The sequence below is a fragment of the Leucopleurus acutus genome (genome assembly GCF_964270905.1).
Source record: "Leucopleurus acutus genome assembly, chromosome: 11".
Lineage (NCBI taxonomy): Eukaryota > Metazoa > Chordata > Mammalia > Artiodactyla > Delphinidae > Leucopleurus > Leucopleurus acutus.
In genome coordinates, this window is record NC_139152.1 from 7,374,930 (window position 1) to 7,387,770 (window position 12,841).

Genomic DNA, 12,841 nt, shown 5'->3' on the forward strand with positions numbered 1-12,841 from the left:
TGCTTTCCCCTTTGGTAACCATAAGTTTGTTTTCTATGCAGAGATTAGTATTTTTTAAACTGAGGACAGAAGAGCTATCTTAGGGTGGCCATTGCCCTAACAAGGTGTCTTACGAAAGCCATGGCCTGAGATTAAGAGTTCAGGGACACTCTGGTCTGTTTGATGTGACACGTGGCTTTCAGGAAAACAGTTTTTATCAGAAGCCAAAAGGGGTATATTTGTGGCCCATGAAGAAAGGACTTTGATCTTCCATGGACCAAAAGGGCAAAATTCAACAGCTGACATTAGGCTGGTGGTTAACACATGATGAAGTAACCAGAACTCTAATCAAAAGTTCTGAAGAACCAAATGGGACTTCCCTGGTGGCGCAGTGGCTAAGAAGGCAGGGGACACGGGTTCGAGCCCTGATCCAGGAAGATTCCACATGCCGCGGAGCAACTAAACCCCTGCGCCACAACTACTGAGCCTGCGCTCTAGAGCCCGCAAGCCACAACTACTGAGCCCGCGTGCCTCAACTACTGAACCCGCATGCCTAGAGCCCGTGCTCTGCAACAAGAGGAGCCACCGCAATGAGAAGCCCGCGCACAGCAACGAAAAGTAGCTCCCGCTCGCCACAACTAGAGAAAGCCCGTGTGTAGCAATGAAGACCCAATGCAGCCAAAAAAACCCCCAAAAACCCAACAATAGGAAGCTACTGGAAGTATCGTGTCAAATCAACCCAGCAGCATAAAGCCATTTACTTTATTCCTTAACTCGACACCTGCCAACTACCTTCCCCTACCTGCCTGTCGTTACATGTGCCATGGAGTTGACAGTGTACTCTGGACTACAGAGTTTTGGGCAGGAGAAGGGGGATTCCTCTAGAGAAAAAAAAAAATTGGAAAAATATTAAGAAACATGCTTGTGATGTGGAAATTTTCCTTCTTTTTAATAATTGGAGGAGTAGAAAAAAAATCAACCTGGAATCTGACAAATAACAGAAAAAGGAAGTCCATCCCTGCCAGAGAGAATCTGTAGTCTATTTGGGTTCTGCCCTCGCGGATGGGCCGAGGTATTGGTGAAAGGATTCGCTTGTTGCTGCTGCCTTGGACAGTAGGATGGGGCTGTTTTTTTGCATCATTAGCTGTAGTACCAGATCATTTACCTGGGTGAGGGGCAGGGAGGGGTTTTAAGTGAATCATCATCAGAGACTTTGGAGCTGGAAAGGCTCATCACCAAGGCCTAGAAGGGCTAGAAAATCATTCGTTGTGGCTTAAAAGACATCAATCGTACGGCGTTGCAAGTCGCTTGGGAATAACATGTGTGCTTCACCTGAAACTCAGGAAAAGACTTAACTTTTAAAAAAGCAAGTGAATTGTCACATTTCTTTGGTCAGAAGAAAACAGACTGGTGGATCAGCTCCTCATGCTGGGGGAAAAAAATGCAGCCAAGAGGACTTTATGGGAAGGACCCTAGTTGAAACAGCACTAGCCCAGGAGGGGCTTGAGGGATTTTAGGATTCTCAAAAGTTGCTTTTACCATGATTTCTATAATCAGAAAAATATTCTATGAAAATATGACTTTTTACTTTCCGCATAGCTGTTCTTCTTGTTTTTCAATTTTCCATGCAACATAATCAAGAATTTATTTGAAACACCTTATGATATGAACTGAAATAAACTTGGCAAACTACAATTATCCTGATGTTTTATTCATTCATTTATTATTTATTCATTTATTCCTTTTAATTCATTTTACACAATGGGCTTTCTCATAAAATTTTATTTGGAAGGAGTTCTATTCAATTACCCAATGGTTATAAAAATGGAAGAGGGGCTTCCCTGGTGGCGCAGTGGTTGAGAGTCCGCCTGCCGGTGCAGGGGACACGGGTTCGTGTGCCGGTCTGGGAAGATCCCACATGCCGCGGAGCGGCTGGGCCCGTGAGCCATGGCCGCTGAGCCTGCGCGTCCGGAGCCTGTGCTCCGCAACGGGAGAGGCCACAGCAGTGAGAGGCCCGCGTACCGCAAAAACAAAAAGAAAAACAAAACAAAACAAAAAAATGGAAGAGAACAATGATAACTAGAGATTGTGGAATATATCTTCTGCAACCCTGGGGCGGGGGTGCGGGGAATAAAGGTGACCTTTGGGTTATTTTAGGTGAAGAGTGTGGATGGGATTATAGAAAAGAGAATTTATTTCACACAGTGTCTTTCTGCATCAGTGATTTTAATATGGATTCTTAGTGGTTGTCAACAGCTGGTTAGATAATCTTTTTTTTTTTTTACACCCTGCTCTGACCTAGTGAATTCCGGGCTCAGTCCTCCTCCTCCATCTCTTTCTTGATCCAGTCAACGTAGTTGAGCAGTTTGGTGTAGAACCCGTACCCCCTGCTGCAGCCGATGCCCCAGGATATGATGCCTGTCGCCACCCAGCGATCATTTTTCTCATCCCTCACTGCAAAGACCCCTCCGCTATCCCCCTGACAGGCATCTTGCTTTAGAGTCGGGTCCCCAGAGCAGAACATGTTTTCAGAAAACACATCTTTCCTATTTTTTTTCCGGAGCCATCTCTCACAATCCTCTCGCTTAGCTACGGGCAGACGGACAAACCTGAGGTTGTGAGAAAGTCTCTCCTCCGTGATCCCAAAGCCACTGACATAGCCCATGAGACCCTGGTCATAGAAGGTCTCGTTGTCGGGGAGGCAGATGGGGAGGAGGTTGGGGCCCAGGGTGACACTGTTTTCCAGCTCCAGGAGGGCGATGTCCCCCTCGAAGTTGTGGGACTCTTCCTGGCGGTAGTCGGGGTGGATGCTGACCCTGCGGACGGGGTGGTTGGCCAGCTTGGTGATCTCTTCCACGTTGACGTGGCCCAGGAACACGTCCACGGTGGCGTTGCCCTGCGCTTCGTACTCCTTGGGGTAGAGCGTGTGCGCGGCCGTGAGGATCCAGCGGTCGCCCAGCAGTGCGCCGCCCCCTCGGCCGTGGATGTTGGTGAAGGCCTGCCAGGGGAAGTTGCCCAGCTTTGCCTTCTGGCCTCCAACGATGCGCTGCTTCTGCTCCACAGGGTTGACGGGTTTCCCGCACACTGGGGAGGAGAAGGGGGCGGGGGGGGGGGGGAGAGAAGGGGGCGGGGGGGGGAGAAGGGGGCGGGTGTGGGAGAAGGGGGCGGGTGTGGGGAGAAGGGGGCGGATGGGGGGGAGAAGGGGGCGGATGGGGGGGAGAAGGGGGCGGGGGGGGGAGGGGGAAGAAGTCAGCGCCCGGCACCGCGGTCTGTTCCCTCCCCTTCGCCCCCTCTTTTTAGCTCAGGGCCCTTTCTTCTCTCTCCTCCCTCCCTTCCGTCTTTGGTGTACGGTCAGCCTCTTCTCCTCGTTCTTGTTTATTCTTCCCGGGGCTTTTCTCGCTCTTTTTTTCCTTTTTCTTTTTTTGGCCGCGCCGCGGACCCGTGCCCCCTGCAGTGGGACGTGGCGTCTTAACCACTGGACCGCCAGGGAAGTCCCTTTTGCTCTTTTTTTTTTATTCCTCATCTCCCACCTGCTCAGTGAAAAGTCCAGGAATGTCGGGGCAGGTCCAGCTCTCTGGGTCCCTCTGCCCTTCTGCTGGGGCGTCTCCTTGCCTTTTTCCTGATTCCTCCCTCACCCCCTGTCTACCTTCAGCTTCAAGCTGGAGCGTCTCTCCCTTCTCTGTGCCATGCCTCCTCTGAGGCCCTGCAGGGCTGCCAGGGCTGCCAGGGCCACAGAGGACGGCGGAGGGTTTCCACTCACCTGGCAAACACCGAGGCATCTTCTCTCCTGCCAGCTCATTCTTCCACGTGCCCTGAGCTGTGCAGATGTACCGCCCTGAGGGGAGAGGGGCTGCGCTCAGGCTGGGAGGTCGTGGGCAGGGGCCAGTGAGCACCAAAGTGCGGGAGGGAGAGGTCAAGGATCGAAGGGAAAGGTTCAAATATATGTGGATGGGCTATTGAAAGTGTTAAGAGGCTCCATACATATATTTTTGTTCTAATGCTAAGTGGGAAAATCAGAATGCTTAACTATTATATTCGACATGATCCCCATTTGTAAAAGTAGACACAAAACCTGCAAGGAACTTATCAAACTTCCATCGGTGATTGCATCTTGGTACTGGGTAGTAGATGTTAATGGTAGCTATGGTTGTTTTTTTTTTTTTTTTTTTTGCGGTGCTGGGTGGATCTTAGTTCCCCAACCAGGGATTGAACCCACACCCTTGGCAGTGAAAGAGTGGAGTCCTGAGCACTGGCCCGCCAGGGAATCCCTGGTGGCTATGTTTCCTGATCACAGACAGTGTGCCGGTGCTCACTGCTCAGAACTTTATCTGCGTTATCTCATTTAAGCACCACCGTGAGGCTTTCAGATGTGCACCATTATCCCCACCTTACAGACGAGGAAACTGCGTTTAAATAATTTGCACAAGGTCGGGCTTCCCTGGTGGTGCAGTGGTTGAGAGTCCGCCTGCCGATGCAGGGGACACGGGTGCGTGCCCCGGTCCGGGAGGATCCCACATGCCGCGGAGTGGCTGGGCTCGTGAGCCATGGCCGCTGAGCCTGCGCGTCCGGAGCCTGTGCTCCGCAACGGGAGAGGCCGCAGCAGTGAGAGGCCCGTGTACCACAAAAAAAAAAAAAAAAAAAGTTTTAAAGATACCCACAGATGAACTTGAGAGTAATTTAGTAAACCTCAATGCAGAAATTCACAACATAGCAGCCTGAGAGGGTATGTGGGGAGAAGGCTGAGGAAGTCTCACTGATAAAGCTGTAGTGGTGGTGGTGGTGATGGTGGTGATGGTGGTAGTGGTGATGGTGGTGGTGGTGAAGGTGGTGGTGGTGATGGTGGTGGTGATGGTGATGGTGGTGGTGGTGGTGGTGGTGGTGGTGGTGGTGGTGGTGGTGATGGTGGTGGTGGTGGTGGTGGTGGTGGTGGTGGTGGCAGTAGTGGTGATGGTGGTGGTAGTAGTGGTTATGGTGTTGGTGTTGGTGATGGTGTTGGTGATGGTGGTGGTGGTGATGGTGGTGGTGATGGTGATGGTGGTGGTGATGGTGGTAGTGATGGTGGTGGTGGTGATGGTGGTGGTGGTGATGGTGAAGGTGGTGGTGGTGATGGTGGTGGTGATGGTGATGGTGGTGGTGATGGTGGTGGTGGTGATGGTGATGGTGGTGGTGGTGATGGTGGTGGTGATGGTGGTGGTGGTGGTGATGGTGGTGGTGGTGGTGGTGATGGTGATGGTGGTGGTGGTGGTGGTGGTGGTGGTGGCAGTAGTGGTGATGGTGGTGGTAGTAGTGGTTATGGTGTTGGTGTTGGTGATGGTGTTGGTGATGGTGGTGGTGGTGATGGTGGTGGTGATGGTGATGGTGGTGGTGATGGTGGTAGTGATGGTGTTGGTGGTGATGGTGGTGGTGGTGATGGTGATGGTGGTGGTGATGGTGATGGTGGTGATGGTGGTGGTGGTGGTGGTGGTGGTGGTGGTAGTGGTGATGGTGGTGGTGGTGGTGGTGGTAGTGGTAGTGGTGGTGGTGGTGGTGGTGGTAGTGGTGGCGGTGGTGGTGATGGTGGTGGTGGTAATGGTGGTGAGAAGAAGCTGCTTATGAGATTCAAGTCTTTCTTTGTATCAGCTCAGGTGTTTCCTTCTTCAGCTTTATTAGATGCCTCTTGGTACCTCTGAAGCCAGTGCCCTGGATAAATATCTTAATATTCACTCTGTAGGGATTCTATTGGAAGAAATTGCAGAAGATGTCCCAACAAGAGGGAGAAGACTGCCATTTGCATGGGTCCCTACCTCGCTCAGACTTGCTTCTGCCATCTCTGGTTTGCATTTTGTAATACGGCTCGTGGCAGTAGTACTGGATACGGGCCTGGTAGGTGTTCACCCCCGTCGTGGTGGTATAATTGAAGGCTCCATTAGGCAAGCTTTGGGGCTGCCCGCAGTCCTTGACTTGGAGAGAACACAGGGCCGTCTGAGAGCTGGTAAGGATTGTACCGGAACTTCAGTGGGAGGAAGGTGAGCAGTCTGCCCACAGAGCAGGAGTGGACCCGCAGAACATGCTGAGAACCTTCAGGAGCTATGGTGAGTGGGGGGCTCTCGTGATGTACGGGAACTGGATACAACGAAATTCAGCCCTGGCTACAGCCTGTCAGTCCTGCTGAGATGAGGGCTGACTGGTTCCTGGATGGGCCAGAGGCTTCAAAGGATAAGTCAGGGGAGGGTCTTTTTGGGGAGATGCTTAGGCCAGACCCCTCTTCCCTTCTCCTCGGGGGAGACACGTCCCTGAGTTGCAACTTACTCTTGCACCTGGGCATGGCGCGATGCCATGTACCATCATCCTGACAGACAGCTGTGAAGGACAGGAGCGCCTGTTTGCCCTGTTTGATCAGAGATAGAGGTGCTGTTAGTACAAGGAGGTGCCGCAGCTCCCTTCCTGTCCTCGCCCACACGGGAGCAGTAGGGATGCAAAGTCATCTCTCAAGCCCTCAGACCTTAGCACCCATGGACATGGCTCCTTGGTCCTTCTTCCTAGCCGGTCCTTTCAGACCAGACTTACACATGGGCGCACGTGAGCCACACAGCAGGAAGTCAGACCTAGGGCTGGTTGTTAGACCCAATAACCCTCTCTCTAGATTCTTGCCTGTTTCCACTGAGGTCCAATTGAACCCCACAATTTTAAATTAAAAAAACAACAAGCCCAGTGGTGTGGTCTCTGCATTGAAACAAAAGTTTCTGCCCTGAAGTAGAACCATGTTTCTCTTCCTCTGGAACACCTTTCGTCACCTCATCGCCCCTAGACTGTAGTCTTCTTAAGGGCAAAGGCCTTTCCTAAAATACTAGCGCAGCCCAGCCACTTTCAAGGGTGCTTGAGGATGCTGGCGTATGCTAAGTGCTGTCGTAGGTGAGCAGATGGCAGGGACCAGGGCAGGAGATGGCCCCCTCTGAAATGAAAAGTAATTGGACAAAATGAATTTTATTAAGATCAACAGTCATCCCAGATAATTCGCTCTGGAACTGATTGCAAGAGAATGTGTACGAGGATTAGGATGTCCCAGTGAAATGTAAATAATGTGAGAGAAACTGTGTGACTTGTTTAAAACTCTATGATGTGAATGACAAATGCCAAGGTAAGGGTGCGGGGGACGTAGGACGTGGTGAGTTGTAACCTGAGCAGAGAGGAGGGGTCTAGGACACTGAGTCCTTCTTGGAGCGAGGAGCAGTTACCTGGCTAACTCAGCTTGATGCAACATTCAAAGGTAAGCTCCACGAAGCCTGCATGAATATGTGTTTCTTTTTACTGTACTTCCCGCATCCAGAACACTGCCTGACACTCAGTAACACTTAGAAGGTTTGTTCGGTGACTTTGCTACAACTGAAGGACAAACCAAAGGTCTCTTCTCTGTTTCACAGTAGGTCTTCCAAGTGGCTCTATTGAACAAAGACGGGATGTCCAGTCCCAGGTCCCTGGCCAGGGGTAACTCCAACTGCATGCTTTTTAAAAATAGCATTTTAATTTACCAGCTTTTGTGAGATTGAGCAGTGGAGAAAACCACATATTTTCCTGAGTCTGCAAAGCTGAGGACAGGGTGGTGGACCTGGGGTAAGACCACCAATGTACAGAAAAGAAGCCCCTTCTTGTTAAGTGGGATGCTGCCCGATTCATGAATCATTGAATAAAGTCAGTTAGGTCTTAAAAAAACACCAAAATCCCCAAACCCAGAGCCCTGGAGCAAGAGGCAGGGGGTTTGGTGGTAATCCTTGCTGCACACAATCCAGGTACTGTTGAGTTGCTCCTTGCACTTCACCTCCACCCCCGCCTCTTTGGTTCCTAACTCTACAGTGAGTTATTGGGCAAGGCCAGTAGCTCTTAAACTTGGCTGGGCAGTAGTATCGCCTGAGTAGCTTTCAGTAATCCTGATGCCCAGGCTGCACTCCAGACCCATAGACTAGGCTCTAGCGGGGGACCTGGACATCAGTATTTTAAAATCCTAAGTGTTTCCAATGAGCAGTCAAGTTGGAACAGGCCAGGTGGCCCTTCCAGCTCAAACACGTATGATTCCACTTGGGGCTGAGCCTCAGTCTGCTGTGGGCCTGGCTGTGCGAATTATTCCTGATGCTGGGCCAGTTCCTTCCCCTCAGCTGTGGCTCTTACCTCCATGAGCTGGTAGCCTTGTTTGCAGGTGGCGATGAAGTAGTCCCGGAACTCGTACTGAGGCTGCAGGTCCTGGATGATGGTGAATGAGTCTAGGGCCTTGGGCTGGGGACACTTGATGACTGTCAGGGAAAGCAGAGGGCGCATTTATTGCAGAGCCACTGGCCTTCTTTCTACCCACTACATCCTGCCCCCTTGCTGGCCAGCGAGGGGCCCCGGGCAGCCTTACTTTTGCTGGTGTAGTGCAACTTCCAGCCCTGGCTGTCCCCTGACTCGTCCGTGAAGAACAGCAGGTCCACGGAGTTGCTGCTGGTGTCAATGGGCTCTGGCCTTTGCTTCCCACAGAACTCACCGATGTTCCTCTTGTTGGCATAGATCTGATGGGGGAGGAGGGAGGGTCACCTCTCCAGTTCAGAGACTTTTCCCCCGGGCTGGGGCGGTGGTGCTGGTGGTGGGGATCCTGCTTTCTGTATGTTTTCAGCTGGAGGGTAAAAGGGATCCCCAGTACCCAGCTGCCCGCTGTGTAGGAACTTGCCCCACTCATGTGTGATGTTGGCCGTTGCTGTACCGATTGGCCAGAGGGTCCAGCAGGAAGGAGGGGTAAGAGAGCCACGTGGCGATGGGAGGAGAGGACAGGGCGTCTGGGGGTGGGGAGGTCTGCTGCACCTGTAGCTGGTCGTAGGGACAGTGTACTTGCTCGTGGTCATCGATTTCGAAAGGCTCCAGGAACTTGAGTTGGAGGGTGAGGCCCCGCTCTACCCGGATGCTGTAGTTGCAGCGTAGGTCGGGCGGGTAGGGCCGGGGGTACTCCAGGCTGGAGATGTAGCCCGACGGCTCTGTGAACAGCTCGCTGCTGCACTCGGCTGTGAGAGCAAAGCCGGGAGGGGGGTCACCCGGAGACTCGGGCTGGCCCGGTGAGCCCTTGCTAGGTCCCTTCCTCCCAACCCTGACCTCACCCTGGCAGGAATGCCTGTCCTTCTGAAGCTCGTAGCCCGGACGGCAGGAACAGAAGTAGCCACCAACGTAGTTGTGACACAGGTGCTGGCACAGGGGCTGGGGACTCTCCTCCACCAAGTTGAGCTGGGAGGCACATTCGTCCAGGTCTGGAAGAGATTCCGGAAGGAAGGATTCAGTTCCTGCCGGGGGACTTCTGTGGTGGCACTGGTCTCAGCGAGGTCACTCACCAGCGGCCTAAACAGACAAAGCCAGCTCCTGGCCGCCTGGGCCTCCCGGCCCCTCTAACGCCTTCTGGGAGCTGCCCAGTGGGGACAGGGCTCAGGTGGGCAGCCCCCTCCTGGAAAAAGCGCTCTTGGGAAAAGCAAGGAAGGCCAGGCTTCCTGCTTCTTTGGAGTCAAGGTTTTCCTTTTCCGGCCCCCGTGCAACATGAGGGCTGGAACACGGGCACAGGGACCACTCACCCACAGCTTGGTAGTAGGCCAGGAAGCCCTTGTAGAACATGATGGTGCCATTCTCCTCATTGGAGAAGTCCGTGTGGAAGGTCAGCAGCATCTTGTTCCCTTGGGACATAAATTCCTTCCTTCCTGGAGGGTTGCCCAGTGGAGAGCCCAGCTGCCCGCAGAACCTCCCCAGGGTTTTCTTATCGGCAGAGATCTGGTGGAAGAAGGACAGTGGGGTAGGGAGACAGTTGTTGAGGGGACACGTCCCATGTGGAGGGTCAGTGAAGGTCATCCTTCTCTTGTCCCGACGAGCGGATCATGCCTCCTTGCTGGACGGCTTCCAGCTGCTCTCTGCCTGCTGCGTTCTGGCTGTTGCAAGCTTCCCCAGGTGCCTTTCCTCTGTCCCCTGCATCTCCATCCGCTAACTCTGCACGTTATCCTGTCCCGCAAACATCGTCCTTCCCCTTTTATGACCCCCAGCATGTTTCAGACCTTTCTTCACTCCCATCTCCTCCTGTGCCCGCCTCCCACTGGAATCCTGGTGGCCTCTACCTGGCCTCTATCATTCCTTCATCCCTAGAGCCTGGATGGTCTACTTCACCCTCTGCCCTGTCCTTCCACCTCGCCTCAGTCAAACCACTCACGTCCAGCCATGCCTCGTGATGGACTCAGCTGAACGTGAGCCCCCGGGGCCTGGTAGCCTTAGCAAGCATGGCCGAACTTCCCTTACCTCTTTCTTCACAGATTCCTTAACCCCTCCAGAGCAGAAGGCATCCCTGCCCCCACCTCATTCTTCACCATCCCTTGCCATCAAGACCCCTCGCCTCCAACACTGCCGTCTCAAGTCCTCTGGGCTAGGAAGATGTTTCATTTTCATGTTATTCTCTTATAACCTCCAGGAGGTCTCCTTGGAATAGTATTTATGGGCTGTGTGCGTGCCCTACCCGAATCCTGAGTCAAGAATCTCATTTTTATTGGATGTAGAAAGATGGGACTGGGACGGTGCCCTTGGTCATGACAGAGGTGAGGAGACAGCTCCCTGTCCTTGCTGAAGCCTATGCTTGAGCCACCACCATGAACGTCTCCCCTCCCCATGTCCCTGCGTTCCTGGTGAGGTGGCAGCCAAGGTGATACTCTCCATGGAAACAGGGAAACTGAGGCACAGCGATTTCCCAAAGGCTCCTAGCAAGTAAGAAGATGGGGAAGGTTTTTCTGATTCCTGTAGGCAGTACATTTCCTGAGAGTGGGACCCGTACCTTCCCTCTGTGTCTCTCCCCTCAGTGCTCCCCTAGGGGCTCTCAAACCAGTGGACACTCATCCACGACATCACCTGACTCTCAGAAACCCCACCTGGCAATCAGCTTTCACAGGCTTGGGGCTTTGTCCACAGGTGGGGTCCTATACAGGGTTCCCAGGTTCCAGAGACACCCAGCTCTCCCTCTGCCCACCCAACCTGAGCCCCTACCTTGACATAATCATAGAAACAGCCTTCCGAAGGCTCCAGGTCAAACTGCCGGAAGACGAGCTTCACCCTGTATCCCGTGGGGACCGTGATCACAGTGGTGGTCTCAAAGTTGTCGGGGTAAGGCTTGGGGTACAGAGGGGAAGTCACTTCCCCATAGAGCTTCCGAGGGGTGAAGACGGAGCCTCCCACCCTGTAGAACAGGACTGGCACCAGGACGTATAAGAGCCACCTGCCAAAAAGAAAAAAGGCATCTGTAGGGCTGGAGGGGGTGCAGCAGCCTTGCAGTTTGGGCAGTGGCTGTGGAGGGGGTGGGGATGGTCATACCGCCGGGCGTTTTCCTCTCGGCCCATTCTAGACCTCACAGAGATGTTCTGGGGGGTGGGGGCGGGCGGAGTGCGGAGGCTGGTCTCTGCAGCTGTGGCATTGGTGCACACTCCCCGGGGCGGTGTCCAGTCCGGAGGTCATCACGCTCCCTCCACCTCTCTCCCCAGCCTCCTCTGCCCTGTCCCATCACTCCCCTCCCCTTCCCGGAATAGGGCTGGCTTGGGACCCGTTAATTGGGGGTGAGGGTTTCCAGTCACGGCTCTCCGAAAGGGCTCCCAAAGGCTCAGCAAAGGCCTCTGGGAGAAACCACCTATGGAAGATGGTTTCGGGCACAAAACGACGCCTCTCCGGGGCTGAGTGGGTCCCCCATCTCGCTGCTCCCTAGGAGCTGGAGGAGGAAGACGAGGTGGCATCACCTCCTGGGTCTGAGGTCTCCTCTTGCCCTCAGGAAGAGGGACGGGGGGCATGTGTTTGCACGTGTGCACGCATGTGCACGTTGGAAGGGGTAAGGTATATACGGAGGGGAAGTGTGTTCCCGCCTCCCTGAGTAAATCTGGGGGCAGTGTTGCCTCCCGTGCCCAGGATTCTCTGCTCTGGCTTCTCCCTCCCTCCTTGGTCCCCATTAGCCTTACTCACATTTCTCAAGGCCTGTTTTTGGGTCTCTGACTCTCCTGACAGCGTCTTCATCCACTCTGTGTCCAGGGAGAGCAGAGTCACGCAGAGGAGGGAAGGCGGAGGGAATGAGGGGGAAAAGGGGGGGACCATTACGGGAGGAATGTTGTAGGGAATGAACTATTTGCATAAACAAAAACCAAAAAAAAAAAAAAATCTGTTTCCAGTGTAATTTAGTTTTGGTTTTGAAATCCCCGATGGTGGTGCCACCTGCTGGCCACATGGGGAAGGTCTAGAGATGGGTCTGCATTTTAGGGACAGAAAAGCCTTTGGTTGGAGGCCCAGACTTTCGTTTCTAAATCCGATGGGAATTCCCTCTTTCTTCCGAGACCTTCCTGGGGTCTGATGTTGTTGTACAAGGTTCCTACCAAAAGGGCAGTGGAGATTGCAGTTGAGGGTGACTCTCTTTCCTGGACCCTTCCTGTCCTTAGTCGCCTGGCACCTGGTCTGGGAGCAGACAGGGTTTCAATGCCCAGGATGATGTGACAGGAACAAGGGCTGGAGAAGGGTGGTGCAGGAGGGCACAGAGGAGAATGAAGCTCGGTTGCCCTGGGCACCTGGGCTACTTCACTCATCAATGACACGAAGAGCAGAGATTGCTGTGACCCCTGGAAAGCAGCGCCAGGCTCAGTTTTAAGACCCTTCTTCCCCACCTCAGTGAACTCAGGCCTGCCATTGAACTTGTCTCTTAGAGAAGCGGGGGCAGCTGAGGACAGGATAGACACATCCTCTTATCCTCAGAAACTGGTCAAGAGTTTGAGCCCCTGAGTGTCCCAGCTGCCTAGGGCTGGGCAAACAGTGTGGCTGTAAGACCGACCACTAGTGACTTGGTCTTTTCTGAGAGAAGGCCAGGCCCCCGGGA

The 12,841-nt window shown here is 53.4% G+C and overlaps 1 protein-coding gene across 2 annotated transcripts; it reads right to left on the bottom strand.

Moving 5' to 3' along the window:
• Positions 1-2,188: 2,188 nt before the first annotated feature.
• C1R (complement C1r) lies at positions 2,189-12,072 on the bottom strand. 2 transcript variants are annotated; one of them, XM_082849312.1, is made up of 11 exons: positions 11,944-12,072; positions 10,984-11,212; positions 9,540-9,732; positions 9,078-9,224; positions 8,788-8,984; positions 8,351-8,498; positions 8,122-8,243; positions 6,268-6,346; positions 5,763-5,918; positions 3,740-3,814; positions 2,189-3,063 (listed from the first exon to the last, which is right to left on the bottom strand). In XM_082849312.1, coding segments are annotated over exons 1-11 (2,118 nt in total). In that variant the 5' UTR covers positions 11,946-12,072; the 3' UTR covers positions 2,189-2,293. The 2 variants fall into 2 exon arrangements, with proteins under 2 accessions (XP_082705438.1, XP_082705437.1); XM_082849311.1 differs by lacking the exon at positions 11,944-12,072 and adding an exon at positions 11,308-11,424.
• Positions 12,073-12,841: the final 769 nt, after the last annotated feature.